Raw genomic sequence first — 23,931 nt, forward strand, 5'->3', positions numbered from 1 at the left:
GCTCCCCCTGACCGCCGACTGTTCGCCATTAATTTATAGAATTTAATAAGGAAACTGATTAAAGTGTGAAAGAGGCAAGGAAAAGACACTACTATTTATACTATCTAAGCGTATGGACCATCCTCGCTGTAAGCTCACGATTCATTTGCGAGTTCATGGTGAAAGACACGTTTCCAAAGAAAGCACACATGCATGGCAGTCCATTTAAAGTTCTATTAAAGGCACAAATAACTGCACATAGTTACTGTAGATATATTGGAGTATAACTCGCTTGTTTGAATTAATTGCAAGCTATGGCGAACACAGCGACAAGATCACAACGAGGAAATACTGTAATACCATTTTGGACCAGAAACAACGTACGCTCAGATACGATCCTGCGTGGAATTGATTTCATAACTTTCCTACTTGAAAACGCGGTCAACCAGACTCTCCGACGCGACTGTACCCCCTCCCAACTAATTTTGCCGATTAGAATTTTAGCACAACGCGCAGTCCCGCGGCAAGAACCGCGGTACACACTGGTAAAGTTGGGCGTTATTTGAATAAATTCTGTTTTGAATAACGTTCGGGAAAAATGAATTATTCGTGAATAAGGTTTTTTTATGGGAATAGAATTTTATATACGCGTAATGTCTGTAGGTTTATAAAATTGTGTACGTATTTAAATAAATAATATATGCACATATTTTACTTTAATATAATTCTATGAAGGAACAGATATTCGACAAATTATTTTATATTCGCGAATAATTCATAAACGTGTAGTTATGAATTATATGTAGAGATCATCGAATACATAGGGACTTTCGTGATTTGATTTTAAGGAGTTCGAAATATGTATAATTCGATAATTCCATATTAAAATTCGATAAAAATTGAATTTAAAAATTTTGATAGTTTTTTATAAAAACAACTATTTTTATTAATTATAGTTTCAAGCTTCTAATTTTTAAGATATTTTAAAGAAATAAATCAATTTTAAATAAATGTAATAAATTTTGAAATTCCTAATTTTGAAAGAGATCGAATTGTATTATAGAAAATCGCGTTTTATTGGATATACTATTTATACTATACTATTTATTTATAGAGCAAAAACTACTGTGCCACAATTACAATTTACGAGTCTAAACAATGTTACGTTGGAATATCTAATTCGAATTAGTTATAAAATAGTATAAAATACGTACAATTGCTTTGATGTAGTCTTTCAAGGAAATTTTTAAAATATTACAAAAACAAGGTAAATACATTAGTTATAATTAATCTATTAATACTAATATGAATACAATTGGAAGACCACAACACAAGGTTCAAATTCTCATTGAAATCTCATTGAAATATTTCGAAAAGAATCAAAGCTCTTCCTGCGACAGCGCGTTCCTCTCTCGCGAAACTTCCTCCGACAACAGTTTTGTCGTTGTAATTGTCGCAAGTGCAAGGCGAGCCAAGAGACACGCCAGGCGAATCGAGAGTCGAAAACGACTTTCCCTCCTCGAGTATAAAGTTTCCACAGCGACCATAAGCGACAGCGAGCCATGGGACGAATTTATTTCGAAACGGCTCCGACCAGGAGGAATTATTGTTATTATCATCGTCGACAGCGTTTCTTCTAAACGCTGCGCTCGTATCGCGTTGCATTCGACGTAACCGTTTTCTCGTTCACGGCCGTTATCTTGATCGAACGAAAGCCTCTTATCGGCTCTCTATTTCGATGAGTGCCCTACCACACGCGATCGCCACGAATCCAAACTCGTTGATCGATCTAAAGCCGCGTCCAGGTTTGAACTTCGAACTGGAACCCAATGATGTCGCGTTTCCGCGTGTGAAATATTTTTGGTGGCTTTCACTGCCAGGAAGGGACCGTTCCATGACTTTTCATGGCTGAAAATGCGAATGGAGCGCGTGTGTAACGTGGCTCGAAGGTGGAAGTGTAATGCGACACTAGGAAGAGATGCACCTCGAGATAGTAGGTACTCGTTTCTACATTATTCATACTTTGTCTTTAAATGTCGTATGAGAAACGAAATCGCGCAAATAGAATAGACTGAATGAGTTTGATTTATGCAGATGCGTGTTGAAAAATTCATTTTGTTAGAATAAGTAGGTAACGTCAAAAGTATTCGAATAGCTTGAGTAAATAACTTTAATCAAGAAAGCACTTTGTTGTTTCTGAGTAAGTTCAAAATATGAGGGCAGAGTTTTTTAAATACTTATGATTATTAATGATTAATAAAAGTTGTTTTCTATGATATTTAAATTACGAAGAAAAATTTTCTGAGTTGCCACAAACTATTCAAAAATTTATTTTCTATAATTTTTATTTGGGGGGGATTTTATTTACAGTGAAATTTTTAAATGCTTTAAATATTATCGCTTCAAGGTTTTAAATTAGTTTACACTAGGTATTATAAATGTACAGATTTGTATCTTGGAAAAAATAAGGTTGATATCATCATCCTTATCAATCGTGTTGCTATAAAAATGATGCATACTACACACACACGGCTAGATACTGTGGATGATGCAATAAACATCATCAGTAGCATACACATACCTGCATATGTATGTGTACAGTTCGTCCCAAAAGTAAACATATACCCCATTATTTTAAATTAAAATACTGAATTAATACATTTCGAAACAATATAATATTTTTGCTACTTCTGAAGCTTTTGTATTTTCCGAAGTATTACAAATGTATGCAGTATATGCATATTTTATAACTCATTGCATATTTAATGAAACAAATTCTGTACATTGTAATGTATCTGCAATATCCATACATAAACTTTGTTACATTGTACTCTGTTTTAACTAAAATATTCTTTTAATTTATTATTTCTGCCGAGATCAAAACTGTCATATTTTCTGAAATATATTGCTTTAAATATTCATAATTAAACGAATTTACGGTTAGACAATTAACCTTTAAAGATTGTCATGACTAAAATGTCAACCCATGTGAATTTAATTTTAATATTATTAGAAGAAACATAGCAAATGGTAACACTAATTGTTTGGATATTCATGCACGCTATCAGCGATGATAACGTTATCTTAAAATAGATCAGTTCTTCTATGTACTTTGTTATACACGTATCAAACAAAGTTGGTACTAACCCGATAATAGCTCTTAAAGGTTAATCACGCATGAAGTTGCACAAAATAAAAAAAATACTAAAAACGAAAAGAATACAGTTTCAATATTATAACTTTTTCTACTATTTCTGTCATAGAAAACATGTCTAAAATGTTATTCACCTTACAAAGATCCCTACTCCTACCTAAATAAATATTTAATAAAGTATCTACTGCGATAAAAAATATTTTAAATAGCCTATTACAATTCTTAAAATATATAGCGACTCTGGGAAGCAAGTACATCGCACACGTACTTTACTAGTTAAACATCAAAAATATAGAATTTACTCAAAGAATTCCTCAAATCTAAATTACAAATTATTGAAAGAATAACAAGAAAATCATTTAATACAAGTAACACATTATTTTTTAGACTAATTATTCAAATAAGATAATATTCATCAAATACTACAATCCTTTATATAAATATTATGTATTTAATAAATAATTTCCTCCTAAGCTCATAAATAGTTTTTCGTTTCCCTTCAACAACATGTTCTTTCCCGTTGTATCACTTTTGTAATACATACACGATATGCATATTTAACCATCATTTTCTCCGTCATCGCCACGTGAAAAAAACCACTATTAATCATGCTCCGTTTAAAGCCTCGAGTCTGGATGCGCCTTAACGACCAACAGAAAGGGAAACCTCGATCAGGATTCCATTAAAAATTTCACGTTCCTGCGGCTCAAGGTAGGACCGTACCAGGAATTCTGTTCCCTTTGATTACACACTCGGTTCGCGAAATAATATCGTCGCGACGTGTCCTATTGTTCGCATCAAATCGAGACACTTGTTTCGAGAGATCCGCCCTCGCGGTGCAATTTACTCTGTAAGGTACGGGTGGAGCTCCGCGAAGCTACAAAAGTAAATTCCATTAAGGCGCGCAGCAACGGGGTACTTTCCTTTAATGTCGTTAGCAGGAAAGAGCGGTAACGCTGGCGGCAGTAGGCGAGGGGTAGGCAGGGTAAGAAACTTAGACGAATATCCTTAATACACGGGAGCGTTTCTTTATCGGTGGAATCCACTTTCAAACAAACACTCTCTGTATGTGCACGCTCCCAACTGCCTTCTCGTAAACGAACGTTGTAAGGAAGAAAAAAAAAAAAAAAAACTCGAACCGTTACTTCTAGCAGGAGACAATAAAATTTTAAGCTATAGCTCGAAGAACAAACGGAGTCACGGGACAGTAGATAAGCTTGATGAATTCGTTCGTGAGCCGCTTATTACCGTAATTGCGCGAAAAGTGATAGCGTTGATTTAGGAAGATGTAAGACGTTAGATCGGGGCACCGAAAATTTAAGGCTCACTGGGAAAGATCTCTTGAAGTGTATATTTTCAAAAGTACAACTATCGCGATACAAATCGCCAGGATTGTCAGTCAAGCACCTGTCCCGCTTCGGTTCGTTGAATTTGACTGGAGCTGTAAGCGTGTGCGCGCGCGCGCGCGCATCGTGTGTCACGCGCGCGCACCAACACGATCTCGCGCGAAGATACACGAGCAGCCCGGGGGAGAGAGACGTGTAAACACGGAGTAAAGTATGCGACCGCGTGTAACGAAATATCCCATGCACGGCCGATTACACAGTAAATTAATGACAGAGAAAACAGACACAAAAGCAGATGTTTCCTTTTCGAGAAAATAACTTACTTTTTAGCGAACGTCTTTAAAATATTATGCACCACCCTGTATGCATCGACGTATGCACGCGTGAACCTCGAAGACCAATTATAATTACAGATGCAATGGAGTGAGAAAATGTGGAAAAAGTATGGTCAATGTTGTCAGAAAAAAATCAAGGTATTTGAAAGAAGTAAAATGACTCTATGTGTGAATCTGCAATCTGATAAATGTACGTTTCTAAAAATATTGTATAATACTTTTTGATTAAAATTAAAGAACTTGGATATGAATAAACGGAGAAACTCCAAATGAGACAAATAGAAGAAAATGAGACATACTGGTGCTTACAAATAAAACGTTGACTGTTATAGTAAATTCACTAAAATTTCTATAAGTCACATTGCTGGTGTGTGTGTACCCGTAATACTAACTTCAAAAAAATTATTTTTAATAAATTTTTGTATTTATGTTATAGTGCTCCTTTCCTATTAGTAACAATGATCATAATATTTCATTACCATATATCATTGATAATTATATAAGTTAATGGAATTCACAATCAAGTAATCATTCTTGCCCACATATGAGTGCCATGGCAGTCAACGTGTTAAGTAATGTTCTGAATACAAATGAACAAATCTGTGAATTATCTATCGTACACACAATAACAATAATATGAAAGATTTGACTGTACGTACAATCGATAAAAAATATCTTGTACCCCAACACAAATGCATTGTCAATTCGATCAATCGTAGGTTTAAAAATGAATAAAAGAACGTTGAATCAATTATGGGTTATATAATTAAATAGCAATGAATTTTTCTCAGTCCACAGGATATTTTTCAGTCCATTGTGCACACCCAGAAAAAGCATTAATAATTATTAACCAGAAAACAAGATATAATTAATAATCTGCGAGATATAATTGTCGTGCAAGCACTTGTTACGAAGCAGTATTTTTATCGGTGCTATATTTGCGGTCGATATGCGGTGCGTACGAGAACGAAAGAGAATCAAGAGCGAAAAGAGAATATTAAATTACATAAATCACACGGAGTAGAATGATTGCCGTGAGAAGCGTTTTTGTTTGCCCGTGTACACGAAGGCCACGACAAAGTTATCGGCGCCATGAATTACTGCTCAACCGACTGAATTCCCAGTTTAATCTCTTTAGAGATGTCATAGGCGCGCGCGTGCGGACATGCACACGCTCGCATGTCTATTTATGTAATATTGAAATCCTTAAACGTAAATATCGCGACGTCAGCCGCTCTCCCGCAGCCGTGACGCAATTTCCCCCAAACGCAGAAATAGATTTCTTATCGAAACGATTTCGAACATAATTTTTGGGGAAAATTGTCGCTGCGACCTCGAGCGTGAAAAATCGCGCAAAAACGCGTATTAAATATATTCGACGGTTGGACGAAACAGAACGCCCCGCGAAAATTACGACCGACGGGAAATAAATGTTCTGTTATTTCTTATGAGTGCCCAATCGCGATCACGCGCGCGCTCGTCCATGGGAAAATAAAGAACGCGTAGGTACAACGCTTGTTCGTCGGTCCACAAGGACAAAGCATTATGTATTTTAATCGTTATCCGCGTACTATTTAATCCTATGCCTGGAATTATTAAACGAAACGTATACGCATTATTTACAACGCTTCCTTCCACTCGATGAATTATTAAATTTCAAACGTACCGTTTATGAAATTTTAATGAAATCACCGAAATTCGAAAAATTCAATTCGACGTGGATTATTTGAATCGCAGACTGGACGGTATGAAATTTCTCTCCAAATTGCGAAGGCATGCTCGGGTCGACGTATATTCGTTATATTGTCAGTTTACTTTGTACACGTAGAAGCCTGCCACGAAACGTAACTTAGTTTATAAAGTCTATTGAATGTTGCATAATGAACATTTCGCCGTGCCTCACTTATCATACTCTAAATAGCATCGCGTCCTATAAATATATAATTTTATTACGTCATAGACGCTCGTGTATAGAGGTCGCTAGGGGATAGGAATTTTCGTTGGTGCACTGATTATTATTGCATTTACCACCAGCACATCTTGCAGTTTCTATTTTCCGTCTCAACAACGACGAGAAGAGCAGAAGAAAAGGAAGAAAGGGGGAACAAAAATTTCTACAGACGCTAAACAACCCTTTGGAAGAGCACGTTTTACTCGAAAAAAGAGACAGAGAGAATATTTTAAGTCGTTGCCCGGCTAGCGAGGCTGTTTGGAGGGAGGGCAGGGTAGGGGGATGGAGTCGAGTGGAGGGGGCGGGGCAAAGACGTCGCGAAAAACTGCACGAGGAGTTTGTTGTTTCCTCGTTACGAAGAAAAGACAATAGAGAGCATTTCGTGCGCATTATGTACTTCTCGGTCGAGTTACGATAACAAAAATGACGCTCACCGCGTTTGCCACTGATACAACATAATTACCAGCCGTGACACGCGACCCCGCGTTATCGATTTAATTTCCGAGCCTATGCTTTCGATTCGTCAATTGAAACATAAAAATCGGAAAACAGTAAAAAAAAAAAAAGGGAAGAGCAGAATGAGAGGCAGATGAAAAGAAATATCGCAATCAGTCGCAACCATTCCGAGCTTACGGTCATTCCTACGCATCAGGCGATAAATAAACAAACGCAGGCTTGATCATCCAAGCAGCCACATAAACAAACTCGTGTAACCGAAGTGGGTGAAAAAACGAAGGAAAGGAGCATAGAATGTTGGCAATCCCGGGGACCTTGTACGCTTTCCACGAAACGACCCCAAATATATTTTTCTTCTCACACTCCACGGATGAACGCTTCCCCCGCGCACGAAATATCCTTTAAAACGGCGAGAGCGGGGGGACACTTCGTTCATCCGCTGTGCCGTAACACTTCGTCCTAATAAATATAAAGGAAACACTTATCGATTTGACTTCTCGTGAACGCGTGCACACTACTTACAGTGTGGCAGTTGCGTATTATTTCCGCGTGCAAGTTTGCTCTTTTTTAAGATGCCATTCGAACGCCACGATATAAGAAAAGGAGAATATGCTTTCGCGAAGAAGAAAGAAACGAAAGGAGAAAAAGAACGACGAGAGATTCGTAGGTGGAGGCAGAATTTCGAAAACCCGTGAACCGTCGAATTCGGCGGGAGATGAGAAACCAACGAAGAAAGAGGGGGGGAAAGGGGGGGATGTAATTTCTCATTAAATCGTCGTTAGGACAATGCGAGTCGAGGTGGCTGTGTTAAATCGGGTTAAGGCACATCTATAAATACCTCACTAACTAAGAATGAGAGAAGAACACGAAAGAGAAGAATGAGAGAGGGGAGGAGGGGGAGAACGTGAGAGAAAGAGGCACAAAGTGTGCTGGCAGAAGTGCGAGAAAGAGAGAAAGAATAAATACGCGGAGATAAAGAGGGAGCGAGGAGGAGCGAGCGAGATATGTAAACCAAGGGGAGGGAGGGAGAGAATGAAAGAGACAGAGACGGAGAGAGAGAAAGAGAGAGATAGAAATAGAGAACGAACCAACGAGAAAGAGAAGGACAACGAACACGGGGAAAGCGGGGGAAGGGGTAAGAAACGTCCGAGAGCGAAAGAGAGGTAGAGGAGGGGGGGGGACATCGCGGAGGGAAGAGAAAAGAGAGATAAAAGTAGAGTCACAAAGTTGACAGAGAGAAATGAAAATGAAACAGAGAAAGACGGCGTAATGATAACGGACGATCGGAGGGATGAAGGGGGGTGGCGAGGATGAGTACGGTAGGAGTAATCAGTCCGTCTAATAGTGTAAGCACGTCGAAGATACACACAATTGCATTCGTTGCCAGATGTCTAACTACACTACACGATCGCATCCCCTCCACCCGGCTTACCCCTACCCCCACTCGTCACCACGCTGTCACTTCTGCATTACGGACGAGTAGCCGAGAACCACGAGTCGTGGTAAATTCGTGGATGAACGGCGAGAGCGGGGTGTAAAAACCGCGCGGGACTCGGCTACCGTGTCCACGTTTCGATCTCGGACACTGACGCGACCGACGGCGGGGCGTTCGTTAATTTATAAATAACGACGTGTCGAGCCAACAAGTGCGTGGAAAATATTCACTCACCTCTATCTTTTCCATTTCTTTGCTGCACGGCTGTCACTCACTATTATTCCCACAGTCATCTAGGATCCTTTGGCACACACACACTGACGGCACATAGCGCGATATACAACACGGGCTACACACGGAAGCGCGGTGTGCGTGTATCGAAACGATATAGGTTTGACGCGCGCGGACCAGCGACTCACGGTGCGGCGCACGCCGCTGTCCCATCAAGACTACTTTGTATTTACTCTAATTATGTGACGTCACGGATACACTGCTCGCCCCACCACTCGCCGCCGGAGGCGCCCGACCGTTGGCGAGCGCGCGCGACCAGGCCCGAGCCCGAGCGACCAACGCGCATGGCGCGGACGTCCAGTCACCTGTCGTCTCTCCTCGTTCTCGTCGACCGCTCGCACCAGTAACGCCGCGATCTCCTTGCGATTTTCTTCATCTTCTCGCACATTTACCGATACCACGTACTCTCCAGTCGCGATCACGCCCTTCCGCGACTCTGACCCTCTGCGAGAGCGACCGCGACAAAAGGGGTCCGCTGGATTCGCGTCGCGCTCGAGTTCCTCGGGACCGATATCAGTGTTCTAACCTTAATTCGACGTGGGAATTGTTTGTGCTGTTGGTGATTGAAATCGTCGTACCATTCGAGGGAAGTTTCGTGTCTCTGCGTGCGCGACGACTCGATTGTGTGGATTCCACAGTTACCCAGTATCGAGGATTGAAGTGTCGCGCGAGCAGCACGATGTCTTACGGTTACTTTACGCTGTCGTGGGTTGCGTAACGCGTCGATCGTGCACCGCGAGTCGCTAGAATTTGTATGCTCGATGTATGTAAGTGCTGCCACGTTTGTTGCTTTGTTGTGAGTGATTATGTATCGACGAGATGAGCCTCGGACTCGGCGGGTAAAAGGGTACGAAATAAATGACACCGTCGTTGAAAAATCATATTTGTTTGTTCCATTTATTATCCAAAAAGCTCATGTCCAGTTTCCATATTTCCCAAAATTAGCGTTTTTATTCTACGAATCGACGCCTACTGGCAGAGCGGACAACACGCCCCTCCGCGCGCGCTGTTGTGCCGAACCAGTTTATCATTCTTATCGCTCCGTATATAATTAATCAACTCACGATATTTCTTCGTGTTCGCGATATAATCTTTCTCTTCTTTACATTTCTTTCGTTCATATATTCATTTTATTTTATAACTTTCGTATTTCATAGGGCTGAGGTGTTAGTGTTGCTCGAAACAGATTCTTTTTTGTGTAAGTGGAAGGCAACGTGCACAAGGAAACGGGAAGAATATATATATATATATGTATAATACATATATGATACATATATATATTTATATGTGTATATATGTATATCGTATATATTTACAGTAAGCGTTAGAAGAAACGTGTCAATTGAGGTGTTGACAGACGGATTTTAGGCCTATCTCGCGAGACACTGATTCGCACAGTGCTTGGGTTACGAAACTAGACGCAGGCTGTTATAGATTTAATTGCGGTAATTACTTCGTTGTTGCTTTTCCTCCGTCAACTCATTTTCTTGCTCGCTTTTCCCGATTTGCCGCTACGGCAATTTAATGGAAAGGGTGAAAAAACGCTCACGGAAGCGTACCAAATGAAAGACGACCGATAACCGTCGATCACCTTTTTAGGTTAGAATCGAGAATAATTTTACGCTTGAGAAATTAAGCGCCTAGGGGTACACGAACTGGCGAGCTCATTTGCGGCGCATTGTGCGAAAAAATTTAAGTCGTTGGATCGATGCAGAAATAACGAAGGAAATTAACGAAACAAACTATTAGACACGAGGAATGTATTTCTTATGCGATCATTGATACGTATTTATTATCGTGCTGATCAAAATTTAGCGATTCAAAAGTATGGAAATATATCTATATACGATTATTTTATCTCTTTGAATTTTTCTCGTTTCTGTTTGCAACTATCATTTGTTATTATTATTATTATTATTATTTTTGCATCAAGCCAACGTCAAAGCAAAGAACGCATAATTCCATAATCGACTTGCTTAAACTTGGACGATATAGGTAGATGTTGCATGGCTATTACGAGAAAGTCTTTTGTGCGAATTATGCACGCATCACCAATAACTGGAAACTTTTTGCAGCTAGAACGATCGATGCGTATGGTAGCTACGTTAATTAAGGAAAATGAATAAATTTGTTACCTTCGTTTTCTAGCTACCGATGATTTATTCGCATAGTGGACGCAACGAGTCTCGAATGCCAATTCACCTGCATGCAGTTAGTTAGATCGTAGTCTTCCAAGTCGAGGATAAGACGAAATAGAGAAGTCCTTGACATCCTTGTATATCGTTCATTTCTGAATAGAATCTTTAACCAGTGTTCTAGCATTAATTACTGTGATGCGAATAATGACTTTTGTTACACTCAAAATTGTAATTGACATGACGCAATCGAGGAACCGAAACGACAAGTGCACCGCGTGACAAAACCAATTTGGAGGGAACAGGCGTGACGTCACAGCGACACTAGCCACCTCCGCTACCTAGTTCAAAATTTAGGAACTACGATGAATTTGTTCCATCTATGAAATTTCATTGTTCTCAGTTGCAGACCTATAGGTCGTTGAAAATAGTTTCTGAAACTTTAGGACCTCACAGTGCTCATCAAGAGAAATAAAAAATGTTTAAATGAATCCTAAAATCATTTCTTGCGATATAAGGTACAGAATTTTGATTTTACATTCACGTGTTTTCCGCGACTGACACTTGCAAATTATAAATTAATGTATGCATGTTTCAAAGTGCTCCTGCTGTCTCTTTTTCAGTTTTCCGATGTCATTATTTTGAAGTAATTTACAATTGGCCTAATAGTAGCTTGTGTTTTAAATTAGCGCGTTTGTAAATCGTAACATAACCTTTAATTGATTCTAAGTATTTCTTCCATACTCGTGATAAAATAGTCAAATGGGTGATGCATTTGTATTAATAGTCCAAGCCTTATTGACCTCCTTATCGAAGGACGTAGAACTTTAAGAATTGACAAATGTGTCAGAAACTGAAGTGGACGTAACAGCTTTCGAATTTACGTTAATTGTAAAGAAAACAATTGTCAATACATTACGAAGAAACTCCTATAAATTTCAAATTCATAGTGATTAAACATTTTTTATAGCTTTTAATGAGAACTAAGTGTTCTTTCGATACAAGCTTGATGGTATACAGTATTTCCTCATTGCTCACTGACGAATTTATAGCGTGGAATTCATTATCGTGGTCAATTTATGCTCATAGAATCCCACTTTGGTCTTCTCAAAAATTATGAGTGACAGTGTTTGCAAATAAAATTCTTCCATTCTAAATCATTTCCAACTTGGTACATATAACAAGACTATAACAAGGAAATACTGTACTCGCGTTTTCTTGATACTCTTCTTTCAATATAACTGCTCCAGTCCTATGAGAAAGCAAATTGAAGTTGCTACTGCCTCTAGTAATCTTAAAAATCAGTTTCTTACATTTTTTAAATTCCTCAAACTTATTCCGATTCGTAAGCTTGTAACGAGACAAAATTTTATATTGCTCCAAATTCCTAATTTTTTTTTTAATACCCTGTATGTATTTCTACAGAATGCAGCACATATTTCATTTCACGTTCCTCGACCAAGAAATTCGCGTCTCTCGTAACAGCCATTTGCATCCAATCCGTGGATTTCATCGAAGCTTGTGCATAGTGTAAGACAGTGTACCAAACAACGACGGAATGTTGTGGTTCAGGTAAGATTCTAAAAATTATCGTTACTGTTAAAAACGACGGAGCGAATTTTTAACGGGTTCAAGCGATATACAGGAAAATATGTACGTCGATTCTTTATCTTACTTTGATACGCAATGGGGAACGTTGTCGCGCACATTTAACCGACCGATTGTTTTCGTCTGCAGTTCAATCTGTCGCGAGTTAACGATGTAAATTGGAATAGGAATTACGTAACGAATTTTATTACACGGTGCATTTTGTTCTATAACGCGGTCAAGGTAACCGTGCGCAACATATTGAGTTACAAGACGCGATGCCTCGCGCTCAGAGGACAGCAATCTTCTTGTACAATACATTGTTTTGTGGGAGTGAGCAGGTTTCGTATTGCTGCTTTGTCTAATTTTTTAAAATCCCAATCGTACTGGTGAATTCGAAGATACAATAGTCCCTTGTTATCTGATAGCCTTTCACCCTCGTTAACTGAACGAGAATCGTCCCCATCGCTTTTTACTATTTATATTTGATTGTAAAGGATTGTAAAGACCTATCTGTTATAAAAAGCTTCAAGTGTTCTATTTCTCGCTAGAGTTTTATGAAAGTGGTACCAATGGACTTGTGAGGGTCTCGTTATTTTATAGAATTCGCTGATTCGCTATGCCACCCTCGTTGATTGAAAACGCACGAACCCGTTTCGACGTTCAGTTAACGACTACTGTAAATAGTCCGCGTTGACGTGTACCACAATGGCAGTGCACACTGACAAGGAAGTTATCGAAAAAATGGTCGTTCGAAATCGCAGAACTAAGGCTCGTTTACAAGCTAAATTATTTACGTCGATCTACAGCATTCAAAATCTAAAATCAGGCGTGAATTTAATCACCGGATGCAATTAAGTAGAAATGTTTAAAAAGGATACGACAGCAGAGTAATTGACGTTGTTTTCACGCTAAACTTGCCAATGTGCGTGCAATTGAAGTCAACAATTCCCCTAACGCATTATTACTCGCACTATAGCCAACATCGATTCCGTTGGTCCTCCAAGGGTCAATGACCGAAAGGATAAAAACGACGAAACAAATTGAATCGCTCCTCTAAACGTGTCAGTGGCAAAACATCGGTGGAATTCAAAGAGTTTCGGCGTGTTCCATTAACAACAATAGACTTCTCGCCTAAATCCGACCCAGGGAAGTTCACGATTCGACACAGTGCTCCTCGAGTGAAACCAGACTCAAAGCTTAAAAAAAATGATAATATCCTCTAATATCTTAAGATTTCTCCGTGGTCGTTACACAGGATGTAAATAAATTACAGATGCAAGGACTAATCTACAGATTTAAGAGATTGAATATTTTTGAGCCAATTCACAATATGCACAGTTATTCGCTATGACCTCGTGGCTCTTTACAAACAACGGACTTATTTGAGTATAAGATACAAGCACCTGAGGTCAATTAATACGTTCACGACTAAAACGAAGCAATAATTCTAAAAAGTGATTGACAAGTTCATAGCGAATAAAATACTGTAGTAAATTCCTTAAGTTCGTTCTCATGATTTATTTACGTCCTGCATTTTGGTCGCAATTTCACTCGAGGCGCAAAATCTCTAAATCCCGACCTTCCCCCATGAACCCGATACTGCGATCAGAGCGTAAGGTGTGAAGTGGGGAAAATATCACAGCTGGCCCCCGGAAACGTTGAGAATCGAAAATAAAGGAGAGGCTTCGAGGGCCTTCGAAGAATCGCACGGTCGTTCCGGCCACGACCTTTCAAACCTGTTTTCTCTACGACGCGTTTAAACCCGTCACGTCGACAAAGTCGCGTCTATGAAACGTAGAAAAAATGATACAAATAGCGGCTACCTATACAGTTTCTATATAGAAACGGTTCTCATCGGCCACGAACCGGGCCGACCGAGCTTCCCTTGTTGCGCGCGGTATATTCATATTTATACACGTATATTCTGTAACTAATAATAATATTACTCATAAGATCGTCACTAATTAGTATTATTATCATTGGCTCGCACGCTAGACCGATCGCTGCAGCGGTGCGTCTAACCTAGGGGCATCAGGATCCATTTTATGACTCTGGTCGTTTCTTATTAAGGAGTTACATTGGATTAGAGACTCAAAATGTTGAGGCTTTTGTTTTCTAATTCATTGTACTTGAACTTCCCTTTTAAAAAGGGTAAGTGTACGTATTTCAATGTTTATGCTCTTATTAAATGGATATCTGAAAATCGATTTTTTTTATTCAAAATGTAGGCTTTTCTGTTAGATTTCTGTTCATAAATATATAGGGTGAGTCTTACAACTGTATCACTTGAATTTTTTTTTAATCTATTTGTTGCATGGAGAAATGCTTCAAACGAAAGTTATTTGGTGTCGAAGGTATGCTCCTCATTGGTATGCCTCTCTTGACATCAAACAATTTTCGTATGAAACATTTTCTCATGCAACAACTAGGTTAAAGAAAATTCAAGTGATACAGTTGTGAGACTCATCCTGTATTCTTTATTTATCTATGTAGTATCCTTTAGAAAAATTGAAAAGTATGCAAATAATAATAAATTACAGTTGCTATTTTGTTTCTTAGCCAAAGAATATTGTCTTCCTTTTGAATCTTAAAATTGATTTATCTAATACAAAAATCGTACATAATAGATAAAGAAGATACTCATGGTAGTAAGTATCTTCTTTGAAATTGTAACTTAAAATCTATTTAAATCAGAAATCTTCTCCTTCGCCATTCCATGGACATGCAATAGAATTCTGTATTATCCATTCACATCATGTATGCATCCATAAAGCTTCCATTTTGAATAAAAATCGGTTTCCAGAAAAAACGAAAATATTTTCCTAAAAGTATAATTTCGCAAGGAGTTGATATTTTAAGTTTCTAATGCAAGTACTATCTCTTAAATTCGATTGATAATCCTGGAATTTGGTCGAACATACCGGCACAGCGATTTGCTTCTACTTGTGTTTGAAGGAAAGCGTGTCGAGGTCGCACGAGGCTTCGGGATTTTTATGTTCGAACCGCTACTTTATACAGAGAAATTATAATCACAGATCAATCGACCGCGCAAATTTCTAGGGGTTCGCGCGTCCCGCGACGACAGGTCGCCCTTTTGTTAATAGGATTCAACGTTTCGACACGAATGATTATCGTAATTCAAAGTCTATCGTGGATTCTGTCTGCTAAAAAACTAACGTCGAGTAACCAACACGCTCGTCGTTTGCGTCCAGCCTTCTCCTTTGTGCAACAACAAATCCAATACAATTTGTACTCCTCAAGAATGTTCTTCGTAGTTACGTTCAATTTACCAAACAACGACGCTCACGATCCATTTGTACTCCTGACGTAACTAATTGTAACCACACTAATGCGCCATCAATACAGTCAATCATGTGTAGGAAAGACGTGTGGAATTAAATAATTGTAGACATGTATTAATACTAGCAATAGTGTGGGTAAAATTTAATTCATCAGGAGTATAGACTATCAGTCAAACGTTGGCAGAAGCTTAGTTGAAATAATTTTATGCAAGAAGAAAAACAAACAAATCGAAAGTATAAAATAATACTTTCTTAAATGTTTTTTATGATATTTTCTGCTTTTAAGCTGTACGTCATTATTTTAAATACGTTCCAATTGGAATAAAAATGACCAATACTCAGAGGCATTTTGTCCAAATGTAAAACTAAGGAAAAAACATGTTATCCTACATCTTTGATCGTATTTTTTTATATCGAATTCTACTAGAGTTCTGCCACCAATCGCTGATATCCTACACAATTTGACAAAAATACGTATCACATATGTGACATGATTACATCTTCGAATAAGCGATCGATTTTGGGTCAACCCCCTGAATATACAACGAAGATATACAATCGTGATAAATACAATGCTAAACATTCGAAATAATGAATCCACCAAGTACAACAGGAAAATACCGAACACGGTATGGATAGACTTTGAAACCGCTTAACCTTGGCAACCCAAAAGGATACAACTAGCTGATTCCTGAGACCTTCACGACATTCTCCAAACAGTCTGATATGAGGAACCGTACGCAGAATCGTGCCTCTTCGTACGTGAATCGAAGCCTCGCACGAACGTGGTGCCTTAATGTCGTTAAATTTCGTAAAATAATTTCTTCTTTTTTTTTTTTTTCTCTTTCGTTCGTCGTCGATGTCGCTCGAGAGCTCTTTCGCAAGAAACCGCCCCTTTAGAACTCGTCATCGATCAAGTGTGAAAAATTCCATTTATCACAACTGATACTTTCAATTGTTCTGATTTGAATAGAATTCCGTTATAAAAACTACCACGACAGTTTTCTACGAGAACTGCTATTTATTTCGGACGTATTTGGGACCAGTTTCGTAAATCCAAAATGATACTCAACGTTTTGACCATCTTAGTCTTCCCTCAAAAATTGGATTTATAAATTCTAGCTGGCAAAAAGGGAAAAGCACGCTCTCGAGCGAGTAACGCGACATAATTTTATTCATGGACCTTCTATCGAATAATCGGACTCGTGGTTAATTATTCCGAGTCCCCACCCTCTGTTCCTCCATCGTTTTGATTACTACCATCGTCATTCGACGTTTCCTCAGCGTTTCCCGAAGGTCCCTCGTCATTTACCTCTTCTGCAGCGTCGTCAGCTTCTTCGTCTTCTTCGGCGATGTCGTCGACAGACAACTCGGTCACCTCTATTCTTTCCTCAGGTTCCTGTTCAGCTTCCTCTTCCTGCAGGTCCTTATTCTCTTCTGTCTGCTCGTCATTGGGCTCCTCGACTACTCCAACGTCTTCTACTTCATTCTCAGCTACCTCGTCCACGGTTTCTTCGTTGATGATGAACTCTTCCTCGTTTGTAAATGCATCGACCACCTTCTGCTCGATTGTCAGCTGCCTGAATGCGTTCTCCATGTTGTCCCTCAAGATGTGACAGGTGTCGTTTTCCATTTCCTCCCACGTGGAGGGCATGAACGTCATCCGGACCGTCTGGTAGAGCTTTCTGAAGCCCAGCTTCTTGTACAGGCTCTGGCTGGCTTCGTTCTCTGGACGTATCACCACGAAGGGCTGGTAACCTCTCTCGGCCACCTTTTTCGTGAGGTACCTACGATTTCGTAATCGTGAGTCTGACGAGTCTCTTTCGACCCTCTTCCCGACGAGATCTCCGTGAAACGGATCGCAATATTATAGTCTACTTTCAAAAGGAAACATTTCTACCTTGCCAATTTCGTTCCGTAACCCTTCCTCCGGTACTCCGGCTTGGTCTGCATGGAGAACATCGCTCCGTAATAGGACTGAACCATCCAGGCGGCCAGGCGGCCCTTGGCGAAGACCCCAGCCGCTGGCAGGGACCTGATCAGCCGCAGAAAGACCTCGTGACACTCCATGTCGTTCGCGGGGTACAATTCGTGGATGCCTTCGGCGTGCTCCGCCTTCAGCGGGAGGACCTCCACGTCGGGGTCGCCAACTTCGTTAGGGTCCAGGAGGATGTCGACATCCTGGGGGTTATCGCAGGCGAAAACATCGCCTACTACCCTCTCGATGGTACCGGTGCCCTCGTAAAGGCACGTCAGCTCCTCGGCGATGTTGTAGTGGACGAAATTGATGTAGAGTGGCTTCGACCAGTCGATCAGAATGTCCTCCTCCCTTAGCAGCCTAAGCAGCTCCAGCCGGTCGTTGGGACAAAAGACACCCACGCTCTCGTAGAGCAAACCGTGAGGCTGAAAGCCGGTGAAGCGATCAAGTTAGAGGAAAGATTGGTCCTCTGACGGCGCTAGGAATGAGGGAAGTTGCGAGAGGCTTTAGGTCGGCCGGCGCCATGAATTATTTATCGCCGGTCTCGTATAACGCTTTAAGCTTTGTCCCGTAAGACACTGGCTGGTGTTTTGCAAGCTGTGACTCAGGGGGTGAAGGAGTTAACGCTACTGTGTAATTTGCTGGGGAATATCAGAGGTTACTAGTTTATGCACTGGTAAATACTTGGGAGGACCAGCGGCCAAATTGACAAATCGCGAACGTGTTAATTAGCTGAAGAGCTTACAGTCATCGGGGGGGAGCAGATTAGAGGAGTCACCAGTGAACGTCAGGAAACGGGTTGGCAAGGCTAGCAGAGATTGGCGAAAAGCCAGCAAAGGATGTGGGCCAACTTCTCCGCACTGCAAGGGGTGCAAGGCCAATCACGGGATGATACGTGCAGAAGCAAGATAAATGTGAAGGATACACGCGAGTTATATCTTCTTTTCAATTTTACGACGTCTGTTCGCGAATTGAGTAGCCTCGCTGAATCTTTCGGGACCGTAATAGTATTTTCTAGTCCTTTCAGGATTCAACAGAGTTATACTTAAAGAGCATTAAAATGGATCAATTTGTCTGAAAATTTGTTTGGATCGTGACTATGCAGGAACGTCGCTAACGTTTATCTAAGGAAGGAAAATTGTTTTGAGTGATGTCAGATATCTTCCCGTAATGTTCTCGAGGGAAACGGGATTGTGCCCACGATGTAGCGAGTGCACCGCTGGGAGGCGTTATCGATCGCAGTTCGAAGCGTAATCTAAAACGAAAACTTATTTTATACTCACAGATAATGTCATCCCTGGAAAATGCAAACAGATCGCCTCTTCGGGCCAGCCGTTAGCCACGTAGAAATGAAAGTCCCATACTCTGTCCCGCGTGTAGGTCAACAAAGTTTGATGGAACTGCAAAACAGAGAGATAGCGTTACGTTTACAGCTTCCAGCACAACGTAGAGTCTATTCTTCCGTTTGAAACGGGTTACTCGCTGCGATAACGCTGTCACAAGTGCAAAATGAGCAATATTCTTGTCACGGTGTGCCATTTATCCAGCAATAGGCCCGCGAATGAAACACCTGGGAAGCTTTTCATCTCGTGGAAAAATTAGAATACAGGAGCCGGCTAGTTAAAGGGAAGGTACCTCTCACGTTACGTGCTGAGTAGAGTAGTGTCTTGGAATGAAAGGGTAGAAATTTACGAGGAAACAGCAGGATAAAGAGGAATTTAGCCGCGGGCGACGCTCTGGACGCCAGGTCTTAAAATAACTGCCACGTGCTACCTATCTCCGATAGCTTCCTATAGAAAGTGTCCTTTTCCTTGTGCACTAGAAAAGTGTACGGAAACTTTGGTAAACCAAGAAATACCTTATACTGTAACAGAGATGCATCACCACTACCACCAAACTTGAAAACAATGCTTAGACTTATGTTACTAGCAGTACAGCTATGTTAGAGAGTAGAGTAATATCTGGTGGACTAGATATTTGTAATAGAGCAGTACAAATTGCTTCAGCTATTGGCTTTCTTGCGTCTATTCTTACAATAAGGTTCAAAAATAGATACGAAGTCCTTCATAGGCAAGTGGCGTGAAATGTTAAATAAGTAATGAAGTAAACAGGCAATGATTAAGTGTTAAATAAAAAATCTGGTATGTAAGAACTTCGTTCAACTGAACTATCAAATACCGAATACCCAATAGGTATGTAGTCAGTTAATGTTCAAAGTTTGAATCACAGTATGACATTATAGATCTACATCTTCTCATATTTCAGAAGGAAAATCTTTTAATTCAATCTCGTTTTGCTCAAAATGCAAATGCTATCTCCCAAACTTTAATTAAAACGTGAAATGAAATTTTTTTGAAAATGTCACTTATATCGTTTTTTTTTTAAATGACAGGTATTAAAATTGAATGCTGATAGTCTTGTTTATGAACGTATGTTTCAAAATAGAAACATTGTAGCAATTTGGACAAAATTGCTTTTATTGGATTCTTTAGGAAATTTTCTTGCTAAGGACACAATAGTAGTCTCATAAAGTCTGTTTTTTAGATTTAATTTAACAATCGTAACGAGGCTTACATAAAAGAATAGTTTCAGATCAGTGAAACTTTTTCAGCTGATAAGAAGATTATCCATGATATAATAAATATGGTTTTTGAATAGTGAGATGAAATATCTGGAAGCATTCAAAGCTACAGAAAATGAAATAATATAGAGAGTAGAAAGAATACCTATAGTTTTATTTCATTTATTTCGCTCAGTTATGATCTACTCATTAAAAAGATATAAAATTCATGAATCTTAAATTATGCTGGATTTTATTATCCTTTATATTTATTCTTCACAGAAATACTTTCTTCCTACATAGGATATATAGAAGTTAGCATTAAAAAAAGTAATATCCCATTGTTAAAAAATTTGCTTATTTGTACAATCATATTATAATAAATTTCCTTCATTAGTCAACGTCACGCGTCATCAGATTTTATAATCTCGAATTCCCTAATTGTAATATAAATTTCTGTTACGTCAATGCTGAAATAGAGTACAAAAAATTCCAACCTTCGCATATTATAAAACCCTGAAAACCAAATTTAGAAAGCCAATATTTTTATCTACATCGCATGGTAATGTCGATAAGAACGCATAAAGTGCAAACAGTTTTAAAAAAAAACGTAATTCTTCAGCATTCGTCACACGTGGCTCTAGTCACTAGTAGTGACTCACTACTAGGTTAGTACTATTATTCTACATACACCTTTTACTTTCACGTACAAGTACATATCTATCTATACCAATATAATTCTCATTCAGTATAGCAAAATACATTTATATCGAAGTTATAATTTCCAACAATAGTTAGTTTTTTATAACAGAAAAATATTAAACTACTACAATTAATCGCTATTTTTAAAACTGTGTAGGGTAACAGAATAATCATTATTTACCGAAATTATAAAATGATTCTGAAATTTTGGCCGATAGTGTACATGTATGTATAAAAATCAATAAATACCAGAAAATAACTGTTTCATTGTTAGTCTTAACTTATCCATTTATTAATTCGGACAATCAAGAGTCTACATTCAACTAGACATACTTCCATTCTTCCATTATTCTTCCATTCATCAGTCCTACAATTTTAAGCGACAGGGTGTGTATACAAGCCGTCGAACCAGTAACAACCTACCGTTTGAAAGTAAGTAAATAATCGACAGTGGACGCTATTGCGGAACATATAGCTTGCCCTAGATTTTATATAACAGTTGCTCTAGACGGTATGGCGTATAATATGAGATACACTCAGCAAACCTTCTAGCGATTTCACGCGTCAGTTCGATTCAGAATTTTAACACGCATATCCTGGGAAAGGCGCACAGTTGCGCGCGTTTTGTTACTCATGCATTTGACATTACGAGCACCTGCTCTATTACGCTTTATTTCTGCGCAATGAAATCTTAGTTGAAACATTTTAATCTTAGTCTCAACGAGGGGTATTAAAGACACCCAGGAATCATTTTTTACTAAAACTTTCCCAATTTTACTTGTACCTATATTTCCATTTGTTTCTATTAATTCTAATATTGGCCTATTCTATTGGCACTAATGACTCAATTTGCGGAATTTGTCCACTCTTTACACAATATTGTTGACTTGCTAAAATAGATTAATACGACTAAAAAGAATTAACTCTTTGGGCACTTGCTTTGAAATTTTTTATAAGATAAATGTTAATAAATACCGCTAATAAATTATATATATATATTACATAAGATAATTTAAAATTGTTATTTTTTAGGTCTGGGTTAGATACATTAATATATTTAACCTTTTCGCGTTTAATATCAGCTATATCCAACACTAATGTACTGAGAACTAATTCTACCATCATGAAAGGGTTATAATAAACCATTTCATCTAAATTCAATATCTTCATTTTCTTGGTACTTACAAGAAAATTGTTTCATTTGTTTCCTATTTATTATAGAAAATACTTGTTAATGGCTAGTATAAGTTTATTTTTAGTTACAGTAGAATTTAAATTAACCGGGATTCAATTAGTCAGAGTCTGTTTACTACGAATCGGTATCATGGCAATAAGTCTACAGTAGAACATCGAGACCTGAACTATGATTTAATAATAGTTCAACATCAGAATAAAACTAAGCAACAAGAGGATGCTTCAGTTTTGATTCTTGTGTTGAGCTCTTTAATCGAGGTACTGCTACGTCGACTTTAAGTGATTACATCAAGATAGTACACGGAGTAATATAAAAGTAACGGTTTTAAATCTAGCTCGCTATCCTCAACTGACGTTTATGTGTATGTAGTACCCTGTCTCGCTACTGATGCGACAAAAGTCTACCCCAGTAACACGCGGGTTAGCAAAGAACCTGCTCTTCTCGGCACCTTTCGAAGCAGAGGCCACGCTCTGTCGTTTTTGAAATAGCTAGAGGCACAGATGTAGCCGTAATAAAACGTTCCGCATGCGGCATGTGTGATGTGCAACCGGCATGACATTTACATATCGGCGGCTGGATCTCGAAAAGAGCGGCAAGAACGTGGATGAGAAAGCTGCACGAATTGTCTCAATTTATTTGCCGTATTTAAGCAAGAAACGCTGCGCTCGAGAGAAGCCATTCGGGGTCGGATCAGTATACGATGTGCATACGGGATTAATTTCACTGACCAAAGTTAAACCGCAATATCAGGTAGATATTAAAAGTTCGAGTTCGTTCGAGGAGGCCCTTCCAATTTCGTACACCACCCGCGTCTAAAATTAATTCTGCCAAGAAGTTAGATCAATATCGAGTTCTTTTGCAGATTTATTCCCCAGAGATAGCTAAAGGAACATTTCCCTTGTCAGATGGCAAAACTTGATATGCCATGATTTTCTGATTTGTCAGCACAGCGATTTTGAAATTAGATATACCAATAGCTATATTCGCACAATTCATGAATCTCTACCTTGCTTTTTTTTCCTATTCTTGCTATCTATGCGACACATACATAAATATCATCTTTTGCAAACTGATAGATCTCATTTAGATGCACATGGAAAAAGTACATATTTCGATTTTTAAAAAAAAGTGACATATGAGGTTTGGCATTTGACTATAGATTTATTAAATATTAAACGTTCCTTTTCATTCGTATCAATCTGTACGTAAGCTCCAGAGGCCAAAGATGGCACGAAGTTCGCCCTGTTGGGACTAACGAGGCGCTTGCAGAAATCGGTTTAATAGGATTGAATGAACTTGACGCGGGTTAGGAGTGGGTTAAAAGTCATGCAACCTAACTCACCTGCCACAAAGTTAATAATAGAACAACGCGTCAGCGCGATAGCTGTGGATAAACAGACCTAGTAGCCTTATTGTCAATATGTAAACGCTGTTAGTCTTAATTAAGTACGAGCCTACAGTGAAAGTGGAGAGCAGGTGAGTCAGTAATTCTGTTCATAAATCGATTCGACTTTTGGAGTCG

The 23,931-nt window shown here is 39.0% G+C and overlaps 3 protein-coding genes across 4 annotated transcripts in view; 1 reads left to right on the forward strand and 2 right to left on the reverse strand.

The window, feature by feature from the left end:
* LOC143177564 (uncharacterized) overlaps positions 1 to 9,088 on the reverse strand; it is a 271,830-nt gene extending 262,742 nt beyond the window's left edge. Inside the window, exon 1 of the mRNA XM_076375564.1 lies at positions 8,891 to 9,088. Coding sequence (XP_076231679.1) covers positions 8,891 to 8,905 — 15 coding nt within the window. The 5' untranslated portion in view covers positions 8,906 to 9,088. The remainder of the gene's footprint in view (positions 1 to 8,890) is intronic.
* Positions 9,089 to 9,817: 729 nt separating this feature from the next.
* Positions 9,818 to 23,931, reverse strand: part of LOC143177565 (uncharacterized) — a 29,744-nt gene continuing 15,630 nt past the window's right edge. For both annotated transcript variants that reach the window (XM_076375566.1, XM_076375565.1), the window contains 3 exons: positions 19,236 to 19,352; positions 17,875 to 18,377; positions 9,818 to 17,761 (listed from right to left, as the gene is read on the reverse strand). In XM_076375566.1, coding sequence (XP_076231681.1) covers positions 17,188 to 17,761; positions 17,875 to 18,377; positions 19,236 to 19,247 — 1,089 coding nt within the window. In that variant the 5' untranslated portion in view covers positions 19,248 to 19,352 and the 3' untranslated portion in view covers positions 9,818 to 17,187. The remainder of the gene's footprint in view (positions 17,762 to 17,874; positions 18,378 to 19,235; positions 19,353 to 23,931) is intronic.
* LOC143177566 (transmembrane protein 230) overlaps positions 12,512 to 23,931 on the forward strand; it is a 30,828-nt gene continuing 19,408 nt past the window's right edge. Inside the window, exon 1 of the mRNA XM_076375571.1 lies at positions 12,512 to 12,654. The gene's annotated coding sequence lies outside the window, so the exon portion shown is untranslated. The remainder of the gene's footprint in view (positions 12,655 to 23,931) is intronic.

Source organism: Calliopsis andreniformis, chromosome 3 (assembly GCF_051401765.1).
Source record: "Calliopsis andreniformis isolate RMS-2024a chromosome 3, iyCalAndr_principal, whole genome shotgun sequence".
Classification (NCBI taxonomy): domain Eukaryota; kingdom Metazoa; phylum Arthropoda; class Insecta; order Hymenoptera; family Andrenidae; genus Calliopsis; species Calliopsis andreniformis.